Source organism: Alligator sinensis, unplaced genomic scaffold (genome assembly GCF_000455745.1).
Source record: "Alligator sinensis unplaced genomic scaffold, ASM45574v1 scaffold199_1, whole genome shotgun sequence".
Lineage (NCBI taxonomy): Eukaryota > Metazoa > Chordata > Crocodylia > Alligatoridae > Alligator > Alligator sinensis.
The window spans coordinates 396,986-420,001 of NW_005842008.1; the positions used below are offsets into that span (position 1 = coordinate 396,986).

Genomic DNA, 23,016 nt, shown 5'->3' on the forward strand with positions numbered 1-23,016 from the left:
GGGCCAAGTCCCTCAGAGGAGCGGCCAGCCAGCTGCGGGGAGGGGTTAAGGGTTAGGGTTAGAGCAGCCCGCCCTGAGTTCCCAGCACCGCTGTGAGCAGGCGGTGGGTAACAGGTGCTTCATCTCCACCCGCCACAATGTTTTGCTCTGCTGCCACCAGGAGAGGGAGGAAGCAGAGAGCTACGCTGCAACTGCAGCCCACCTACAAACCACAGCCTCTGCTGAGGGCTGGAGGCAGCAGATGCTGACTCCTGCCCCCTGGGGCCGCCCCAGCCCAGGCTGCAGTGCCACAGTGGGAGGCAGCAGTGAGTCGGGATCCATAACTAGCCCCAGATCCTCTTCACCTTGTAGCCAGGTCACATCCCCGCTCCCCAAGGCTAGCTGGCCACTTCTCTGACACAGGCCAGGGCCCCATGTCAGTGCCCCCACCACTGCTGCCTGTGGTGGGGGGATTAAACCCCGCCTTTCCTCTCAAGCTACTGGCATCTGGCTGCCGCAGCCCCCGGTGCACAATCAGAACCTATCGGTGCCTGCACTGCCCCCATTGTAATGGGGGGATTAAATTCCCACTTCCCCTCAGGCTACCAGGGTCTGGCCTTGCCCCCACTCCTGCTGCCAGCCAGTGAGTGAGTGGGGGTGGAAGAGGCTGGAGACCCCTGGAAGAGGCTGCTTCCCCCCTCCCACTCCAGGTACACCCTAGCTGGGGTCCCTGCAGGCCAGGGTGGGGGTTTAAACTTCTCCCTAACCATACGCAAGCTGCCAGGGCCTGGCCATTCCCTTTCCCTCAGCTTAGTTTCTCTCCAGCTAAGAGCTCACTCTAGCACCTCCCAGCTTCTGGCCTGAACCACTACAGGCATGTGCCGGCATTTCTGGAGTCAAAAGTGAATGTTTCTTCACTGGCAAATTGGTTTAATCTATGACTAACCTTCAAAGATTGAATTAATTCAGATTCGGGCTTTTTACATGTCTATACCTAGCCCTCAATACATTTATTTGCAGTACAGGTAAATGCAAGAGAGGATCCAAGACAGTTAACTTGATTATAGCTGGCTGGAATGTTGAAAGTATTGGCAGAAAGAGAAAGGAATAAACAGTCTCCCGCTAGGCTCCCTCCCTACCTCAATGCATCCATATAGGGTTGGGGGGGTTTTCTGGAGACGGAATTAGACATAGACCAATATCTCCTGCTCTGTTATTAAGCTGGCAAGTTTGTGGGAACTCATTAGGCAGATGTGTCATCCTGGATTACTTTATACGAACAGCACATTTTGTCCATCTGCAGTGCTCTTGGGAAGGGTATCTTCCACTTGGCAGCTAGATATCACTTTAGTCAAAGCCGGCTCAGTTTAAGGACATATTAACAGATAAAGGTTTGGTTGAGCATTAAACAATCACTTAACCAGAGCAATAGAATTTCCTTGATGAAAGAGCTGGATGCCATAACTGGTCCTGAAAGTTGATTTGAATACTTTAGGGGCATTGGGCCTAGGGTTTCCACTAAGACAGTCTGACACTTAGAAGATCTGGGAAGTGATAGGAACAATATCCTGTAAGAGCTCTTTCATTCCCTACTGGGAGGGACTACCTGAAAGAAATAAAAACCATACTGGTAAATGTCAGTTCCTTGAGACCAGATGTGGAAGAATGATGCAATTCTTCACAAGGTGGAAACAATTAAGGAAGGATTCATGATCCTGGATCCTACAATCCTGCATTGCAGGATTACTGCCAGTAGTCTCCAGATGAGTTAAATTAATAAATAAAGTTGTGCCCTAAGTATAAAGGCATCCAGATACTGGATCTGAATATCCATCCAGATGCTAGATTTGAATGGTCAAATAAATGCCAACTTTATGAGTTTAAGAAGCAGCATGAACACCCAAATATACAGAGGTGGATCCAGGATTTTGTAAAGTGCGGTATGGTGCTACACTCCCCACTCCCAGTTTCTTCCACCTGCTCATCTACACTGGGGCAGACAAGCTCTCAGCTGCTGCTCTTGCAGCCATGAGTCCCTAGGAAGGTAAGCATTCCCCACTTCCTGTTCCCTCTCCATGCTCAGAGGCAAGTTCACTCCCCTTTCTTCTTCATCCCTTCCTCTCCCATCCCTCCCCCTCCTGCCTGCTGTTGCCAGGTGCTGTCCTGGGAGTAGGATGAGCTCCTGCCCATTCCAGTTAGGCTGAGGGGTGGGGCTTGCTCACCAGGAACTGCAGCAGCAGCATTGGCCAGGAGGCACATTCCCCCTTACTGTGCCTGCTCCTGGGCTGGCAGAGAACACCCCAGGGGGAGCAAGCAAGGAGGAGGAATGTGTCTGCTCGCTGCAGCCACTGTCACAATCTGTGCAGCCCAGCTGGAGTGGGTAGGGGCTCCCCTCCCACCACCCCCGGTGGCAGGCAGGAGAAGGGTAGAGAAGGAGCGGGGACATACCTTTGAGCATAGAGGGGAAGGAAGTGGGGACATACTTACCTTCTTTGAGATTTAAATCCCTGACTGCTGTTTTGGTGGCATGGTTGGAAAAGTGGGTGCAGGTGTGCCACTTCACCCCCTCTGGAACCACCCCAGCAAGTATAGCTTCTGGACATTCTTTATGAAGTCTTTAAATCAGACATGTAGAACACTGTGAAATATACTTACAAAGAAAATTCTATAGAAAATGTTAATGCATTACAAATTCCAATTAGAGTGCACAATAAATATTTATTCTATTACATTGTATTAATAAATTTTATCGTTTGAATTTTTCACAATGCTAATATTTTATGTAACCCTTAATTTGGTTAGCTAACAGACATCATAAAACAAAAATCATGGGTAATTTGTAAGTAAAGAACATTGCAGTTACTCAGATATGTATTTATATAAGCAGATACATATTACAGGAAGCATCTTTGCTCTTATTTCATTTTACCTTATTTAGAAGTGCCTAAGAACTATCCTGGCTTCAATAAAGTACTTTCAAATACTTTTATTTATAATCCTGAAAACAGCAAGTTATTTTAACAAAGAGGCTTAAATAACTTTCAAAAAGACAGAAACATACATGGAATTGTGTAAATTAGCTAGCAATGTTTTTGTTATCTAGCCTGTGAAGCAAAGTTGGCTATTAATGAACAGTTATCAAATAAATTCTGTAACTGTATTTGAAGAGTTTTCATTCTGGCGAGTTTTATGTTTCAGAATTTATGATATATCTTGTTTTTATATGTTTTAGAAAATACCATCAAATATTCCAAGAAAAGGCTTAACATCATTGGCTTCATCATCTGGAAGATATCTAGTAAAAATGAAGCAAATCAAAAAGTTATGTTATTTAGACTATATAAAACCTATGAAATTACACAGTGTGCAGCTAGGAAACAGCTGTATTACCAAATAATTCTAAATTCCATTTCTTCATATGAAAAGTTAATTACAACTAATAAAATAAGGACTCATAACCTTTATGAAATATTTTTTTATATGGAAGGGTTTTGCCTTAAAGCAGGGATCGGCAACCCCTGGCACGTGTGCCAATTAATGACACGTGGAGACATTTTCCTCAGTATTCCAGGAGGCATGCGAGGAAATTGTTTAAAAAACAAACAAACACGTTTTTAAGTTACTGCTCCAGGCTCCCTGGAGCAGCTACAGGTTCTAGTGCTGCAGCAAGCACCAGGGGTGGAGTCAGGAGAACAGAGGTAGGGACCCTGTCCCCAGGCTGCATGGTCCAGCCCAGCCTAGTTTCTAGAGGGGAACTGCAGGGAGGCGTGGCCGAGGCTTAGGCAGGTGCTGCACAGGAAGCTCCCAGTGAGTGGGCAAGCCCTGAGCCTAGGGCTTGAACAGATTAACACCCTGTCCCACCCAGGCGGGGGCAGCACTGAGGCACCAGAGCCAGGCACTCAGGGTAGAGTCCAGGCAGCAGAGAGAATCAGGTGCAGGGGGAAGCACTGCAGTCAGGCTGGCTCGGTTGGCCCCATGGGAAGGCAGGGGCTGGGTGGGAAACATGCTCCGGGATTTCATTGGCTCAGGCTGCGGCGGGTAGGGGCACCCAGTGGCATCCAAAGTGGGGCCCAGCCTGGCCTGCACAGCTCTGCAGGGATGGCTGCAAGGGAATGTACTGCCTGGACAGGGCAGGACGCTGGGCGCAGGGTGTTCCCAGCTCCAGGCTTGGCCTCCCTGCATGCTGGGCACAGTGCAAGTGGGGCAGAGCTGCCCCCCATGCAAGAGCTCAGCCGCAAGAGCCCTCTGGGCCCCAGGAACAGCTGCTGTGGCTGCACAGGCCTACCTGGGCCCCAGTCTTGTCCACCCTCAGCTCCCCTTCAGGGGCCAGGCAGGCGCTAAGCAGGGCCGCCACACTGAAGGCTCCCAGCTGGTTTGGCCCCAAGGGACTGGGGAAGCGCACACATACATACTTCCGGGTGGATGGCAGTGGAGGGGCCGGGGTTGTGCTGCCCCTGCCCTGAGGCATGTGTTGCAATCACCGCCAGTGAGGAGCTGATCCTGGTGTCTGGAGCCCTGGCAATAGTTCCACGCTGGCAGCAACTGCACGCATGCCTCAGAGTGGATGGTGGAGGGGCTGCGGTTGCACCGCCTCAGGCCCCCCTGCTGCTATCTGCCCAGAAGCGTTCACGCAGCATCCGCTGGCACAAAGCCCAGCTGGGATCTGGAGCCAACAGGAGTGGCACTAAGGGGGCTACAGCCACCCCAAGATTCTTCTTAGCCACCCCTCCAAGCCCAGCCCCCCGCCACCTGGGAGTGCCACACTTTTGCAGGCTCAGCTGTGCAGGGCAGGTGGCAGCCACACTGGGGAGGGGGAGGTTAAAGAGAATTTGGGGAGGGGGGGGCTAAATCGAATTTTGGGGTGGCCATGGCCCTTCTAGCACCACTCCTCCAGGTGGCTGATAGGCCGAGACCTTGGTGAGACACGCAGCAACCCGGGTGCCAGCTCCCCAGGGAAGCAAAGGGGCTGTGGTGGGCCCGGGACATCGTTGGGTTGGACTTTGTTCTGCATTCCAGCAGCTTGGCCAGGCACGTGTCTGGTAGTGTGCATGTATACGTGTGTCTGGTTCTGTGTGTGTTTGTGTGCACGCGTGTGGTTCTGTGTGTGTGTACATGTAGCATATGAAGTTTTATTTACTGTCACCAGGTTTAGAATTTTTAGAAAATCTGCTATTTACTGTAAAAAAAAAAGAGAAGCATTTATGATAATTATGTTAATATGCAGTGTGTCCTGCCATGTACCCCCTGCCCCAGTTTTGTTTTTTGGGCATGCCGGCACTCTATCACCTTACAAGGTAGACATTGTGTTTTTTTCAGCACTCTGGCCAAAAACATTGCCTACCCCTGCCTTAAATGCCAAGATCCCATTGAATGCTCAGTACCTTGGAGCATCAGAGTCATAAAAAAAATATTTTTGTTACCTGAGATTAATTTCACTTTTTCTTTCTTTATTACAAATAAAAAAATCCCCTTTTTCACTGCTTTTAGAAGACTCTGAGACTGTTCCTGAGTTTGAAGAACAAAATGGTTTTTTCACCTCAGAAGGATTGGGATGTTTTTTTTCTTGAAAGCTGAACTGAAATGTAAAGGTTACAAAATAACCACGATTAAAAAGCCAATTTAAAGAGAAACATCTATACTATAGTACTTCATAGTATCCATTAGAGGTGCACCACTACATCAGTCCGATATCGGATTGGCACCAATATAAAGAAAATTGGCTGTATCAAAAATCAGCCCAATGCGGCCAATAATTTGGCCGATAAATGCCTGTGCGCGTGTGTAGCTGCAGTGTGGCACATAGGCAGTAAGGAGCACAGCCCGGTAGCTTGAAGAGCTGTGTGCAGCTGGTAAGTCTGTTGTGGTAGAAGGAGAGGGGGCAGTGGGCGGGGAGGGGCAGAAGCTGCCCAGCTGGGGCAAGGTACAGGACAGAGCCATAGCTCATCTGGAGGTGCCAGGGGAGAGGCAGCTCCTGCCACTGTGCACACCCCGGGAGGACATGGGGGGGCGGCATTTGCCCCTTGATCTACGCGGGATGGGGCGGGGTGGGCAGATGGACTCCAGCTGTGGACTGGAGCCAGGGCTGTGCCAGGCTCTCCTCAGTGGGGGCAGAGCTTGGGGCAGGTGGCAGCAGCACTGGGAGGGGGCAACAGGGGGGCCTGCAGCCACCCCAGATTTTGCCGTAGCCCCCCTCCCAGTGCCACTGCTGCCCACCCTGAGCCCAGGCCCCACTGAGAAGAGCCCGGCACAGCCACAGCTCCAGCCTGCAGTTGCAGCCCATCTGCCCTGCTCCACGCAGATCTGTGGGCACATGCTCCCCACCCCTTGTGCCTTCCTGGGGTGTGAGCAGTGGTGGGAGCTGCCCCCCCTCCACCACAACAGACTTACCAGCTGCATGCAGCTGTATCGGAAATCGGATCAGTATCAGCCGATATGCCTCCTTAATAATTGTCTATCGGTATTGGCCCCCAAATCTCTATCGGTGCACTCCTAGCATCCATATTTATTACTTAGAGTCTGGTAGCTCACAGGAAAGGCCTAAGCATATGCTGAACTTCAGTCATATGCACAGATGCTTTGCTAAATCAAGGCTTGAGAGCAAAAGGCTTGTTGAAATGCTACATAATGCAGTACATGAGTGAAATTCACGTCTATTTCTTTTTGTAGGTCTATTTTTCCTGAAAATAGATTAATACTTGTATCTGAACAACAGAGGCAGTGTCACAAAAATGATCAGTCTTTCAAATATTGACAGAAAACTGAAAATGGTCAAACTGATTCACAGAGAAAAAATTCACTTAACTGCACTTTTGGATACACGATTATGAATATTTATCTACTTACATTATTTGTATTTCCATTCTGTGTTGGTAATTTCATTTTTGATGCTGCATTTAATGTGGGAGAGAGAGAATTCTGTGGATGAACACCCATCTTATCTTGCAACTTGCCAACACTGCAAATGTTAAGTTTGGATAATTTAGATATTTCAGAATAAATATAAATGGTTTTCTCTGAAGTGTAATGGTTTTAATTTCTACTCCCCCACATTTATGTTAATTGAAATGGAAAAATAAATAAATAACAAAGGTCTTTTTTAACGTTCAAACTTCTGTCATTTTCAAAGTTCACATTCCAATTTACCTAGTCCCCACAATTCTGTAAAATGTCATGGACAGCATTGTGCCAATAACATTATACATGTGCCCACCTCAAGAACAGACAATAAATGTTCAATAAAAAATTACATTTATGTTCAATAAAAATACATTTTTATTGAACATCCAAAACTTACTTTCCTGAAGTGTCACTTATGACTTCGTATTGTGTGTTCTGGAATAGTGGTTTATGTTGTATTGTATTTTGAAGGCAGGAGCTTCCAGATCCTGTACAAGGATGATAGTTTTAAGATAGTCATAAAACAGTCGGGGGTGAGATCCTTGTAAATCCTTCCTAGAATTCTAAGAGTAAAAGTGTCAGGCAGGGATTTGAATATTGTGTAAGTTTTTCACGTTTGCTTGTTTGGATTGCTGGTTAACTTTAAACGTTGAGGCAAACAGTCAAACTAGCAAAAATTTCTGTACTCAGGAAGCTATCTCATTGTTCCTTAAATACTAAGTCTTCCCTCAGTTCAATGCACCAAATCTTCTGCTTCTGTAAATCCCTGACATCGTTGACTCTATTAACAGGCAGTGTGACTGAATGGATAGGGCTCTGAATGGGAACGGATATTACTATAGTTATTCCTGGCTCTACCACTAACTTGGTGTGTTACTCTGAATTCCACTCCACTCTGTATATCTGTTTCTGCCACCACCCTTTGCCTATATGAAGTACAAAAGCTGCAGGCCAGAGCCTGTACAGATTAATGTAAGAGTTTATACTGAATTATCAAGGTCCAGTTACAGTTGCAGGCTCCAGGTTACAAATAGTACCAACCACAAAGAATATGGTCCTATGGATTTGTTTACACTAACAGAAACCAGACTCAAAATCCACTACTGGTGCAATTTTGCAAGACACTGCAGTGGTGGAAGTTGTAGTTTAAACAGGTGATTTTATAACTGTGTATGTTAATGTTGCTCAGAGAAAAGACAGGAAGTATGAATGTTAACAAAACTGAATTTGAGTCCGATCTGGTTACTGCTGTTCTTTCAATCCTCTATTTTGGTTTGGAACTAAATCAGGAAGAGTGCTTCAGACTGACCATGAAAGATCCTAGGAAATAATACACCTGAAGTCAGTACTATAAACCTGATTATGGTATTACATAACATGTGTAGAAGAAAAAGTTATGGGATCTGTACTTCAGGTAACAGGAGATAATGATCTTTGACAGTTATAAGAGTATGTTACAGTCTTTGGAAAAGAAAAATAGCCTACTATAAAAAATATCCATTGCTCTTAAAATTGTGTAATTCTATGAGAACTCAAAAGGACCCACTGATGCAAAGTTTTTAACTTTTGTAGCAGCATTAAAAATGGACCCACCTGAAGGAATAGGAAGGGCTGCCCCGCAGAGGGACAGAGTTTGTCTCAGTAGGAACACCGTTTGGCCTGAGGGTGAGGGAAGCTGCTTTGGAGGTAGCCCTCTTGCAAGTGGGAGGGGTGATGTAACCCCAGCAGGGTTTGAATGACAGAGGTTAGCTAAAGCTAAAGACCGGGAAGAGCCCTGGCCTGGGATTGGCTGAGAGGCTTGGTTAAAAGAGGGGAGCAGTTTTCCCAGGGGGAGAACAAAGGAGAGAGAGACAGGCTGGAGACCAGGGAAAGGATCTCCCCATGGCCGTCCCTCTCACAGCCCCTGGCAGAGCGCTGCAGAAGTAGCAGGGAGAGGCAGAGGCTGCAGGGAAGAGTGCTACAGTGCGTCCATTTTCTCTCCCTTACCCTCCCAGCCAGGGCAGGATAAGAGAGGAGCTGCCTGTGAGGAGAATCCAAGCCTGGGAAGCCCCTCCTGCAAATCCCTATGTGGCTGGGTGAGCACAGCAGGGGAGGGGGACCCAGGGCCAGGGGAAGAGGCTGAAGACTGCCCCGGTTTTTTTCCTGTGAGTGAGAAGGCAGGGAGGGGCCGCATTTGCTGGATGCTGTAAGGCTGTGCTTGGCAGGGGAAATTGTTATAACCTGCAGCCCAGACACTGCTCCTTGCTGAGCCAAGGGAAGGGGCCTGGGCAGGAATAAGCTTTCTTCCAGGGACTGCAGGGGAGGAACCACTGCCTGCTGCACCAACACCCCTGGAGCCTGTGCATAAGACACCAGCAGCAGGGACCACCCACAAATCCTGTGCAGGGGCACAGACAGTCCTGCTCCATGAGATGCTAAGCCAGGGGCAGTGCACACAGGGTCCTTAGTACACACTGTACGAGTTATAGACTATGCAAACAAGTTCTTGATGGTTTACTAGTTGGAGTATCAATGTATTTATGTATTGGTTCCTTATGTATCATGGGTAAGTTGCATACCTTCCCCTAGTGTAAAGTGCATCCAAGAAGCATTAACCCTTAAGCCACCATCACCAGGTCATGCAGTGTAATATTTGTTCTATTGCACTGATTATATGTTACCTTGTAAATAATTAAATCCTGTAAATAGTTTCATAACGGTCTGCAAGGTTGTTTGATTGTAAGGGGAGGACCCTGCAGTAGCTACCCAGGGAGCTGGGCGGGGCCACTGGCTAGCAGGTATCCCAGGATCCCACTATTCAGGTGAGGGTGCGGGTAGTGTCGTGCCCAGGGTTACACTTATTTGATAGAGGCTATAATGAATTGCATCAATTTGATAACTGAAACAAAAAAATATTTCTCTGCTGATCAGTTTAACAAGCATCCAATCACTTTTCAGCTGTAAGCGATGACACAAGGAAAAGCTTTTTCACTGTTAGAACAGTGAGGCAGTGGAACAGACTGCCTAGGGAAGTTGTGGAATCTCCATCATTGAAGTTGTTCAGGAAGAGGTTGGATCAGCATTGGTCAGTGACTATCTAGAAGTAGCTATACCTATGCTAAGCTATGCTAGGGATATTTTCCATGTTACTGGGCTTTTCTGGTTGCCACAGGAAGGAATGTTTTTCCCGCCTGTTGCCACATGTGTTGGGGGGTTTGCCTTCCTGAAAAGCATTGGGTATTGGCTGCAGCTAAGCCTAGGGATTTTGACTGGGGTACCAGTGCTCCTGCTGGTATAAAAACCCAGAGGTTCCTGGCTAGAGGGTCTTGTCCCTCTGCTCAGGATCAGACAGATTTCCAGGGCCAGATTAACCCTTTAGTGTGCCCTAGGCAAACAAACTCATGCGCCCCTGTATATATAATACTGTATATTTATATTATTTTTTTCACTCAATAATTATAATATGTAAAATAAGCACAACTGGGACCCTTTTCACTTAGGGCCCTAGGCATGTGCTTAGTTTGCCTATGCATTCATCCAGCCCTGATAATCACTATGTTTGGTGTCAGGAAGGAAGTTTACTCCATAGTAAGATAGACATGGACTGTAGGGGCATTTGCCTTCTTGTTGGGGGGAGGGGGTCCTCTTCTTTAATTCTCTAGTGCACATTTTAATAAACTTATTTGCAGCAGCAGGCCACAGACTGTCATTGTCGTCCTCCTTTCCCTGTGGCAGGTTAAGCTGTGTGACAGGGTTGATTGTGTAGTTTGGTAATAGGTTAGACAAGGATGTGTATGAGATGGTCTAGATAGTGATGATCCCACTTCAAGCAGGAGGTTGGATTAAGTGACCTCCAGAGTTCCCTTCGTGCCTTATTTTTCTATGATTCTATAACTCTAAGTACTTATAGCAAAACAGGGTAAAAGTTGATTTAGGGAAGTCTAACTGGTACATTGTCTATTCTGTAAGCATTCAGCAAGAATGATAAAAAACATGTTATAAAAATATAATCTTACCTAAATCTTTATTTGCCGCATCACTGGAAAAGCTGCAAGCATATATTAATTTCTCATCATCAAAATCATCCCAAACCTCATCTCCCAACTCGAAGTTCACATTCAGAGTCTTTGAAAACCAAGAGCTGCTTTTATCTGCATCAGTCAAGTTAGGCATTGAAGATTCAAGATTTTTGTTTGACATCATTGCCTGATGGGTCTTCTCACCCACAGTTGAAGAATGTTTCCAAGATAAATCTATAATGATTTCATTAAAAAAGAAGGCTTAGATATGCACTCTTTTCCAATATTATTTTAAGAAATAGTCCTCTTCATTCTAGATTCCAGTGAACGACTCTTCTAATGCATATTCTAAATAATCTGAGCTTCAGTTTTTTTCCCTGTGAGTGTATGAAAATTCTGGTCTGAGAGCAAGTTTAATATTTACGAACCAAGTCCCTTTTTCTCTGTACCGTTTTCTCCTATTCACCATTTCCCCAAGAGCTAATCACAATGGACTAACACATTTTAAAACCTGAATGGTAAAGCACTTAAAATTATATAATTTCTTAAAAAAAAAGTAATTTCTTGCATTTCCTATTTTAAACTTTAATTATATATCTTATCTATAACACTTCCCATTTATTATATGATATTTAATTATCGAGTATGACATGTTCTATAAAATTATATACATAAAATATAAAATTAATAATGAATTTATTACAGGTCCAAAGAGCTATAATCAATTACAATGACAATTAGGTAGAGGTAGAGTTAAGAACATGCACCAAGGCAGCAAAATTTTAAAAGCTATTAACTAGATGTGGAGGCAGTATACTTCTGGAGATTTACACTCTTTTTAAGCAGTGTTTTTTATATCACTCCAGAAATAAAATACAATGGAGCACTAGAAATTAAGAACAATTAATATCTTTACACTTACATACACTGCATATTGTGTAGTAACATTAGTACCTTCATCAACAGTGATTAGAAGAATTGGGGAAAATGTTTTCTATTACTACACATACATTTATGGAAAACTTAGAACCTTGAGAGGTGTTAAAACACAAAATGGTTTCCTACTACAGATCCAAAGAAAGATGTCCTACAAAATGAGAACTTACCTACTTAAGAGGCCAATTTTACAAATACTACCCCACATACTGCTAAAATTTCACTCAGATTCTTCAGTTACTATGAAAAGGAGGCAAGGGGAAAAGATAGAGGATACACTACTGAACCGGTTAAGACTCCACGAGGCCACCCTTTCTTACCTTCTGCTTGGCTTCAATGTAAATACACGGAGTTGTAAGTACCACACCCAGTAATATTTACATAATTAGACTTAAACTGTATTAGAACTAATCTCTAAAGAGTTCTTTTAAAAGATCTTATTTGTCTAGCTCTACTCTTGTAATTTCCACTGATATCAGAAAGAAAACAAATGTATTGAGGGTACTGTATAATCCAAAATGTGCAGTTTCCTGCATTGATTTACTGGTTTCAACAGGTCTGATTTTACAATAAACATTCAAGTTAAATCAAGACAGTGAAAAATCATAGAAAGACTCATATATTAGTATTAACTTACTAATCTTTCCATAGCTCTCCTGTTGTAGTTGTTTCTGAAATCTTCCAAGGTTATCAACATTTTCACACTGATCTACTGAAGATGCAGGAGACTCTGCGTATTCAGATCTTCATACAAATCAGTAAAACAAATCAGTGAAAACACAGGTCAAAAGAAGGCTAAAAATTAAAGCTAATTTGATTCAGAAAATAACCCTTGACTACTTAGATAAATTAAAGGATTTGAAATATATAGGATGTGGCTTCTCTTATATTAATTATAACAATATGGTACCTTGGCAATGCTGGCAGCAAAGATTTGGGTGTATAAACAAAGTGTTTAAGATCCACATTCTGAGTTTGATTCAGTAGCTGCATCTTAAAAAAAAAACAACATTATTACAATGTCTGTACATGTGAGAGGAAAGATATATGTAGCGTCTCATTGTATTTTAATAATCTGGACCACAGTACTAGCGCCTTGCCAGGAATACAGGGTTGTTGGTTATGACATACCATCCTTCCCTGGAACCCATATGGAAAATCCATAAACAACTGCAACCCATACTAAAAGAAGACCCAATTTTCAAAGAGATCTTTCCAGAACCATCCATCCTAGCCTTTAAAAAAGCACCAAACCCAGGCCGGATTAATCCTTTAGTGGGCCTAGGCAAACAAACTCGTGGGCCCCGGGTCAGTCAAGACCCCCTCCCTCCTCGCCCAGCACTGCTGCCTGAGGGGAGCAGGGCTCAGAGCTGCCACTAGGAAGCAGCCACCACAGCGGGGAGGCCGGCAGAAGGGAGGCGAAGAAGGGAAGGGAGGCGGATGGAGCCATTCATGCTACCGCTGCGGAGGGAAGAACCAGGCTCCCCCATAGCTCAGAGTCCTAGGCATCTGCCTGGTTTGCCTATGCATTAATCTGGCCCTGACCGAACCTTACTAACCACATCACCAGAAGCAAACTTCCTATAGCCCAAAGCACACTGAATGGATCCAGACTGTGCCATGACAAAAAATGTAAAACCTGCCAACACATCTCTACCACTCCCACAATAACTACACCACAACAGAACCATCACCATTCCTGGATCTGACACCTGTACCTCCAGAAATGTAATATATCTCATCCAGTGCACTAAATGCCCTGATAGAAAATATGTAGGAGAAACCAAACAACAACTGCATACCAGAATGATCACACACCAAAAATCTATCAAAGACAAAAATACCCCATTATCTGTGGGTGCACACTTTTCACAAGACAACCACTCTCTCTCCAGTCTCTCAGCTCTAATCCTCAAATGATATTTACAAAGCACCTTTCATAGACAAGCCTATGAACTTCACTTCATAAATCTACTGGATACAAAAAATCATGGACTACATATAGACATTGGATTTATGGCACATTATAACCTGCCTGACATCTAATAACTCCAGGTAACCTGTCTGCATTTTACCAGTTACATTCTATCACCAGTTCTACATTCCTCTCCACTCCCCAACCTGTTCTCTCCCATTCCTCTGATCCTTACTGTCCCACATTTGCATTTTCATAGACCTGCATTTTACATATTGGCTTCTATTTTATCCAGGAGAGCACACACATATCAACAGACTTTCCCTATTGCCTGAAGAAGGGTGTTTGTGCCTGAAAGCTTGCAAAGAACAATTTTTCCAACTATTTAGCTGGTCTAGTAAAAGATATCATATCTATCCAAAGAACCTTGTTTGCCAGGAATATGGAAGCCAATGTATATATAAAATTATTACTCACATTTCAGAGATTATACATTAAATGATTTAGTATACAACTATCAGCTGGGATAAGTTTAAAAAAAATTTGAAAAAATGAATAAAATGATCAACTGAACCAGTGAGATTTCTGTTACACACCCATCTCAGCAAGCTCAGGCTGGTTATCATCCCTAACCTGTTAACCATATTATCTATTGACCCAATATCCTACGCTGTAGAAAGCTCTATAGGGAGAAAAGAAAGGGTTCCAAAAACTTAAGTGTAGCATTCTCCCCAAAGGAAGAAGAGTTTGCAAACATATCAGGATGAGGAGGGGGGCAACTGCAAACTCTGAAACACTGCAGAGTTAGAGAATGTGTCTGCAGGGTACACTGCAATGTTGTGTGGAAAGATCCCAGTTAGCTTGGATCAGCAGCAGTATAACGTCAGCACAGCACTCCCTCAACAGACTAATTAGCTTGGTAGGAGTGCTGCCTTAAGAATGCTATAATGTTTCTGGTATGCAAACTACATTGTTTGGAGCTAGCTTTGTTTCTCTGCAAAGCAGTGCTTTATACTGTATGAACATACTCTAAAGAGGAAAGTATTCTCAAACCTGTGGATCTCTGGGCATTCATGCACCAAAGCAGCCCTGCCCAGCAGCATTACTAAATCACTTGTCATATTTTGCCACGTAGACTCGTGGTTCCCAAATGTCCCTTCTATTAAGTCCGACACACTCTCCTAAACTTGCTGAGTATGGATAAGGCAGCATTTGTAGAAAGGGCCACTACAGCATTCTGGGACGCACTGGCTGCTCCTGCCAATTCTAGCCAGGTTCCACACAACCAGGGACAGCAGCAGCAGTGGGCAGGTCCCTCCTCCCTACCCAGTCCCACTGGTGTTCCCTGAGAGTCCAGGAGCAGGTGCAGAAGGGAATCTGCCCACCCACCACTGCTGTCTCTATTCAAGATTGCCTCCACTTGCAACCCAGCTGGAGTGGGGCAGGAGCAGCTCTGAATCTCCCAAGCCACTCCCAGCTCAGCTGACAGCAGCAGTGGTGGGCATGGGAGGTGGGGGATGTGCAGCTGAGCAGGGAGTGGAAGAAAAGAGGATAAGGGAAGATGGGGAAGGGGGAAAGAAGATAATTTCCTGCCTAAGGGACTTACAAAACAAAACAGGCCCCTCCTGCTGCTCCTGCAGCACGATTTGTCCCCTAGTGTGGGGGGTGGGAAGTCTTGGAGCCAGGATGCAGCCTCCCTGCAACTCAGGTTGCTACACCCTCTTTCTGAAATCTGGGATCTGCCCATGTGCATGTTTATTTTTTATTAATAAAATGGTTTCAACCTACATATAAAGATATCCATAAATTGACTAAAGAACCATTTCAATATTTTCATATGAACCTTTAATCGTTTCACTGGGGGTACAGATGAAATTGAGCTTCTGTTTCTTAAGTCAGATAGGTATGAAGAAAATTTTGAATCTCTCTTCAACTCAGACTTCTGAGAAACTCCAATTTTACCTAAGAAAAGGAATGAAAAGAATCTTCCATTTAGTCAATGGGAGTTTTGCCACTAACAACACCTTTATGATAATTACTGATGCATTTGTGTTTATACAAACTTATGAAAAGCTGAGTATTGCTATTAAATGCTAGACATGTTATATAAAGTATTATTTTGCATTTTATTACCCAGAGAATTTTTATCATTTTTCCTTTTTAGGTTGCATCCAATTAGCATTCTAAACAGGTTTGTCTTACTTAAGCTGCTTTTATGTCAATGCAACTACTGGCATGAACAGAATTTGTCTTAACTTGCCCTTGTGTAATAAAAAAGAAAGTAGGACCCTCCAAATTTAGATACTGGAAATAATGAAGTTTAAATGAAACTTACAGCAGTCATGTCCACAGGCATCTTTATTCTTACAGTGATGGTTGCATTCTCTGTTCCCAGGTTTTGTGTAGGAGACCTCTTGGTTACAAGTGCTTCCTAAATTAGTGCAATAAATAAATATTGACTTTTTAAAGCTCGTTGATAATAACAGTACCTCATATAGTAAAAACAAGGCCCAAACTTAGATATGATACTAGATCTTTGTTTACCCTCAAAACTTTTTGAGTCAAAAACTCCATCTGCTGGCTGTCAGCCAGAAAAACTTCTTTGGGCTGGTCAGACTATTTCACTAGCAAACCGATAGTTATCCCCACTGAATACTGCAAGCATCCCCACTGAAGCCTCCAACATGTGCCAAGTATTCCAAATCCAAGTGCTCCCAAATCCAAATCCATAAGGAAACATATCCCTACAGAAACAAGTGATCCAGTTGTATTTGATAATTGACTTCATTGTTAACATCAAGTCAATTTCAAAGACAACATACAAAGACTATGTCTAATACACTTCCTGTCTCTAGTAGCAATGTCTTCCAGCTGCTCTAGGCAGGCTGCCTTCTAACAGTGCAACAGTATAGACATATCGACCTTGGTGAGTTAACTGGCTTGGGGTCAGGCCAATTGACACCATCATTCAGCAGTGCTAATTAACCCAACTGAAGTGCTATGCAGAGATAGTTACACTGCTCTTGGTTTAAGAGGCAGTGCTCCCTAGAACACTGCAGTGACCTTGATGGTGCTGCTACCAGCAGTAGGAAGTTTACCATGTAGTCATTCCTAAATTCCTTAATATACTCCATTCACATGAATCATGCAACATATTACTTGACTATGAAGAGACATGAATAAATACAGGGCCCAAATCTTCTTCTACTGAAGAAAATGACCACGGTCCCATTGATAAGAGCAATAAGAAAAGGATGTGGTTCTTTATTAGTGTGTTATTTACCAGTATCTATTCTTGCTGAAGATGCTTTTATTGAAGGTGCGTGATATACATCAAGTGAAGACTCAGCATCTGATTTTCTGTGTACAACTACTTGATTTCCAAACCTTTTTGCTCCTAAGAAAAAGGCTGTATAGTTTTGCTGAATATCAAGCCCAACTTTCAAAGATAAAGACAAAGACAAAAAACACTTAAAATAAATTTTAAAATATTTTTTTTCTGTTATCATTTACTTCCACAATGAGGGGAAACAGTATATATTAGCTATTAACATGGCACCCGGGATTTTGATAGTATTGTTTCTCAGTTGTGGAAATACTGTAAGAGTGGAATGTCACGGTTGAGATCTTAAACACAAAATTCAGGACATTTAAAAATATGGTTCCTGTAAAAATCACTTAGCTATGTGGCCAACCTGTGGCACATGTGCCACAAGTGGCAACCTCTGTGTAGGGCACAGAGATCAGGAAGGGGGCAGGCAGAACAGCAGCAGGTATGGTAGGAAGGAGAAAGCAGGGCAGCAGATTAGACATGGGAAGGGGATCAGGGAGGCCTTTCCAAAACGTTTAACCCCCACCACTGTAAAGGATGCAGTGTTCATTTTAACCATGTTGCAGGGGTTTAGGTTGTAGCCGTGTTGGCTTGCTTAATAACTTTTCTCCAACTATTTGGGTTGGTCTAATAAAAGATATCAAATTCACCCAAGGAACCTTGTCTGCCTGTGTTCATTTTAATGCATTTATATTTGCATTTGTTTAAATTGCTACTGTGTTCTAAGTGTGCATTTCTGATGTTATTTTGCAGTTTCCACTGAGAATTTCACCACAAGCTGCCACTGAGGAATGCTAGTAGCACTATTTCCACTAACATAAGCAAAATTCTTGCAGTGGATACTAATAATATTTTCAGCTTTAGACAACAAAAATATGTATACAAGATTATACGCAAGGAAGTATTCACTACTAAGGCTGTAAATGTTAGGATAGCCAAATCTGAAATAGAACTTGAGTTGGTAATGTGGCCAAGACATGAGGGAGAAGGGACTAAAAAGAGGTTCAGTTTGGACAGGGATAAACACAAAGCAGAATGTTTTGGAATCATTTTTCTGAGAAAAAGTAGTGGATTTATCTCGGGGAGGGGGGGGGCAAATGGAAATGATTAGCAACCAGTGGTGACGCATAGGGGGTGCTAATCATTTCCATTTGCCCCCCCCTCCCTGAGATGCACCACTTCTGGTGCACTCCCCAGCCAGCGCTCTCGGGGGGGACACCAGCGCTCTCGCCTGGCCCCCACCCCGGGAACCCTGACTGACAGGGTGCACCAGCGTTCTCAAGGGGTCCATAACCTTTGGTTGTTTTCTTCCAGCTTCTTGTGGGGCCCTGGGTCCACACCACAGAACTACCACAACTACATGGGCCAGATCTGAAAATGATCATTCCAGCAGCAGTGGGGCAAGTGGCTGCAGACCAGGCAGCCACTTGCTGGGGTAGAGGCACACAAGCAGTAGCGGGCCATGCAGCTGAAGGGCAACTAACTGCTGTGTTGCACTGCTTTCACTCACCTGCCTGCTGCCAAGGGTCATTTTCACAGGGGCCCCAAATTTCACAGTAGACCACGCTCACAGCTGGCCACACCCCAATTTCTGGTAGCCCGGATGGAGCAGCTCTGCAAGCCAGATCAAGTGTGCAGGCCATGTGTTTGATACCCGCTGGATTAAGCAGACAATTTCAAATAAAAGACTGAAGAGGGGTCTGGTCAATGCCCACCTGTGGCTTGGTGTTTACAGCACTATTATCCCTGGAGATGAGTCCTTAAAACAAGGGTCTACCTCACTTCTGGTGAAGTGCCCTTACCCCTAGCTTACTGGACTCTAATATGAGAAAGTGGTCCTTTTCCTCCTTCCTCCCCTGCTACTAGGCCAGCTACAATTTCAGGTCCTAAGAAGCCTTAGACATATAAATACAACCCTACTGAATAGGCTTAGTTGTCATTTGGACAGTTCCACATGCAAAGCATACCTTGAAGAGAATCACAAACTATAAGTAAGAACCAAAAATAGCCCTGCAACTACATCTGAAATAGAAATGAGTCCACAACTAAGCAATGAGTTTACACTGCAATGTAACAGCTAACTGTTTTACTCACTTCCCCAAGTACACAAGCCAGACCACAGCTCAGTTATTATACTGGATGTCAATCACCAGGAAGTGATTCAACTCAGGAAGTGGCAAAATGTGGGAATAGAGCAGTTTTATTCCTTTAATAAAAGATTTGCTGTTACCTAAATTATGATGTTGAGATTAGACAGCCATAATCATTACTTTTATAACAATATGCAACACAATTAAACATTTCTAGATTAGTTCATTTTTCTTATATGTTTTGTTTAATTTAAATGACACTGGTTTTACTATTAATTAAAAATTGGTAACTGTTGTTTTTAAATCCTAATCATACCAATTAACTTACCATAGTCAGAACTGATTACATTTATGCTAAGTTCCTCTGATTTAAGAGCTCTTTTCACTTCAATTTTTTTAGTCCAATTTCCAGTCTTCAGCAAGGCCGAATCTCTGTAACAATATTTGTAAACTTATATTAAGCATACACAATGGAATATATAGAGGTAAACATTTTATTAAAATAATTACAGTTGTGATACTAGTAGTATGGCATTGAAAAGAGACTGCAGACCAGTCTTGATTCTGTTGGTGATATTCAGAATGATATAATGTATAAAAGAGAACTTCTAACCTGCATATTGGGTTATAATTTAGTAACTAAATGACACTATGGATGAGGCTCACATGACATCATCAAAGTGGCTGCATGAAGCTAGACCTCCTGGGGGGAGTGACAGCACAGTCCATTAGTGATCCCTGACCTTCTTGACTCCCCAAAAGTATTTTCCCACTTATATAATGCATACCACACACACAAGGAGGGTGGGGGGCAATTTGAAAAGCTACTTTCTAAGAAGCAACTTGCTGGAAGATCATTCAGAACAGCTTATAGGGGCTGCAGAGTAAAAGATGGCTGCTGCAGGGGAAAAAAGAAAAGGTAGAACAGAGAAGGAGAAAGACACTTCCTAGGGAAGTGGTCCTTGCTCCTACCTTGGGTAAGTTCAAAAAGAGGTTGGATGAACACCTGTCTGGGGTCCTGTGATCCCAGTGTGTGCTCCAACCAGTGGCAGGGGGTTAGACTAGGTGATCTATTCAGGTCCCTTCTGACCCCTAACTACTATGAAACTATGAAACAAATATGTCCTTTGACGAGATAAGACTTTGATGAGTTAATCTCAGAAATCAGAGCTTTAAAATCTTTTATTGAGGCACAGTCTGAGAAAACCAAAGCTGAAATAAAAGAAATCAGAGGCTGGGTCGCAGAACTGGAGATAAAGGTGGACGGCAACCTGCAATTAGCTATACATCTGAAAAATAAAATTAAGACGTGTGAAAACAAAGAAAAGAAGCTTGCGGGAAAAAAATGAGATTATAGTAAATGAGAGAAGAAATAATATAAAAAATAAAAGGACTCCCAGAAGGTATTCAGAAGGGAGATTCAGCTGAATATTTAAAGCAGGTATTCTACTCCTTCCTACAGCTGAAAAAAAAGACAACAGCCCTGGTAGAGAGAGCACACAGAGCTCACTGCACTCCCAATTCAAACAAACCAACAGACATGGTAAATTTGTGCTCTGTTGTGAACAAGAGGAGTAATTCTGAAGAAGGTTAGAGAGACTATTGATCCTACTCTACGAGTATATAAAATGCAAGTGTTTCAAGACCTGTCACAGGCAACATAAAGGAGAATGAAAGAAATGAAGGTGCAGACAGAAGTGACAATTTTCGCCCAATCTGGACCCTGAAAGTGCTCTACAGCTGTGACCAAACACAAGTGCATGGCTGCAGAGGGCTTTATAAGGGCCTAATCCCACAAAAATCTGAACCAAAACGGAGCGCCTTCAGTAACCTGTGTCTGTATGCACCGTGAGCAGGGCTGGGCTGATGCAGCTCGGCCCTACTCTCAGCGCTGTCTTCAGAATGGGAGGGAGAGAAAGGAGTGGAGAGAGTTAGGTCTGAGGTTCTTTCAGATGGTGCTGGATGGTGGAGTAGGTGGATTGAAGCTCCTCCCCATCGAGGTTGGGGGGCTCCAATCCAGCCACCCCACCTACCAGCACCAGCTAGGCAACCTCAGAACTAATCCCACCCCCCCCATTCTGAAAACAGTGCCAGGGCGAATTCTTCTGCTGTTTTCAGTGCCAGGGCTGGGAGGGGAGAGAGGCATTGCTAGAGAAGTGCCATGAGTTACAATGAGGAGCTGCTTTTCTGTCTGCGCCTTGAATGAAAGTATATTATCTCTCAGAGAAGCAAATACAAGATATAGATGGGGTTTTCCTTTTAGACTTATCTTTACACATAAACAACAGCAGTATATTATAAAGGAGAATAAATAAGGGCTTAAGATCCCTGAGTAACTAAACTTAATAAGCTACTCAGGGATCTCCCTGGAAGGGAGCACCCTGGAATCTTATACAGACCGCGAAAGAAAAGCAACACCATAATACAGAATGGCAAACTCTTAAACCCAGGAGAATAAAGGCATCTAAGTACAAGGACAAAAAAGACTGGGAGAAGTCACAAAACTAGAAGCATTTAAGAAGATTTGAGTGGGACTGAATAATACAAGGGAGAAAAAAATTAAAAATGGAGGGGAGAATACCATAGGGGGAAAACATAAAACAGCAATGTTTGGAACCACAATAGGAAAATGAGGAAGTAAAGACATATTCTAGGGTTAAAGGCAAAGGGTAAGGGAGGATATTAAATGAATGATGGAGAGGTGTATTAAATATAGTGTAACTTGGGAAAAAACTGGTGGAAGGCCTGAAATTTTCTGATACTCCCTTGAGAAAACAGTATCTGATGAACTATGATATAGTGCCATGATTCCTCTTGGGTGGGGGCAGGAACCTCCCAAATAGAAGTTCACTACTCAGGAGTGGAGGAGTTAAATATAATTGTGTGAGGCTTAGGGTGAATCTCCACATTTTAGGAAAGGGGTAAAGAACACAGAAATAAGGATCCTTTGGGGAGCCAAAAGGCAGGGAAATTGGACTGGGTAAATAATGAGGGTGTGGAGAACAGGGGAGAGAGGGGCTAAAGGGCAAAGGACATATAAATAAGGATTGTTTGGGGATCCAAAATTGGACCGGGTAAATTATGAGGGAAAAAACCAGGGGTTTTGTAACTAAAGATATTTTTAGGGAAGTATGTATAAAAGAATACACAGGAAAACACAATACTGCAGGTATTTAAGTAGACCAAATATAATCTAGATATGTTTTATTTTTTATATTACAAGGAGGTGAAGGCAGTTGCACTCAACGTAATATATGAATATTATTTAACAGCCAGCAAGCCAGTGTTCCTATTCAGATCGACTATTAGTAACTGTTGTATTTGCATGTATAAACATTACATTGACAATACAAATGATAATGTATAAGAACTGTAATATATTTCTTTTGTAAATAAGTAATCACTCTAATTCCATGCAATTACTGTATATTACTCCTATGTTAGGATTTTGTTTCTATATTTGTTTGGGTTTTTTTTTTAAATACTGTGGACACACTTTTTAACCATTTTGCTTAAGTACAAATAACTGCATGAAGTACAAAGCAAAACAGAGTTGATTTTCTTCATGGATGTTATAAATATTATATTATGAAAGTTTTAAGCAACCTGACTTACATAATTTTTTGTTTAAAAACGACTTCATTATCAGCATTTCCTATTATCAAGGTTACATAATGGAAATCTGGTGCTGTTCTCTTTGTCTGCAGTTGTTTGAAGTTTGTTAATATGATAGTCACTACGATTTCAGCCACTGTATCACTGTATTTTGAAACCTAGAAATATATATATAAGATATAACCAGTAAAAATATTAAATAAACGACTTCATACATCTGTATACAATACGAGATCTGTTCAAAAAGTACTGAGA

The 23,016-nt window shown here is 43.1% G+C and overlaps 1 protein-coding gene across 4 annotated transcripts in view; it reads right to left on the reverse strand.

The window, feature by feature from the left end:
* Positions 1 to 2,773: 2,773 nt before the first annotated feature.
* HFM1 (HFM1, ATP dependent DNA helicase homolog) overlaps positions 2,774 to 23,016 on the reverse strand; it is a 74,218-nt gene continuing 53,975 nt past the window's right edge. For all 4 annotated transcript variants that reach the window (XM_025201903.1, XM_025201904.1, XM_025201902.1 and 1 more), the window contains 12 exons: positions 22,762 to 22,919; positions 19,475 to 19,578; positions 17,009 to 17,164; positions 16,061 to 16,156; positions 15,569 to 15,687; positions 12,721 to 12,803; positions 12,448 to 12,554; positions 10,872 to 11,108; positions 7,274 to 7,364; positions 6,823 to 6,934; positions 5,400 to 5,554; positions 2,774 to 3,274 (listed from right to left, as the gene is read on the reverse strand). In XM_025201903.1, the coding sequence (XP_025057688.1) occupies positions 3,208 to 3,274; positions 5,400 to 5,554; positions 6,823 to 6,934; positions 7,274 to 7,364; positions 10,872 to 11,108; positions 12,448 to 12,554; positions 12,721 to 12,803; positions 15,569 to 15,687; positions 16,061 to 16,156; positions 17,009 to 17,164; positions 19,475 to 19,578; positions 22,762 to 22,919 (1,485 nt within the window). In that variant the 3' untranslated portion in view covers positions 2,774 to 3,207. The remainder of the gene's footprint in view (positions 3,275 to 5,399; positions 5,555 to 6,822; positions 6,935 to 7,273; positions 7,365 to 10,871; positions 11,109 to 12,447; positions 12,555 to 12,720; positions 12,804 to 15,568; positions 15,688 to 16,060; positions 16,157 to 17,008; positions 17,165 to 19,474; positions 19,579 to 22,761; positions 22,920 to 23,016) is intronic.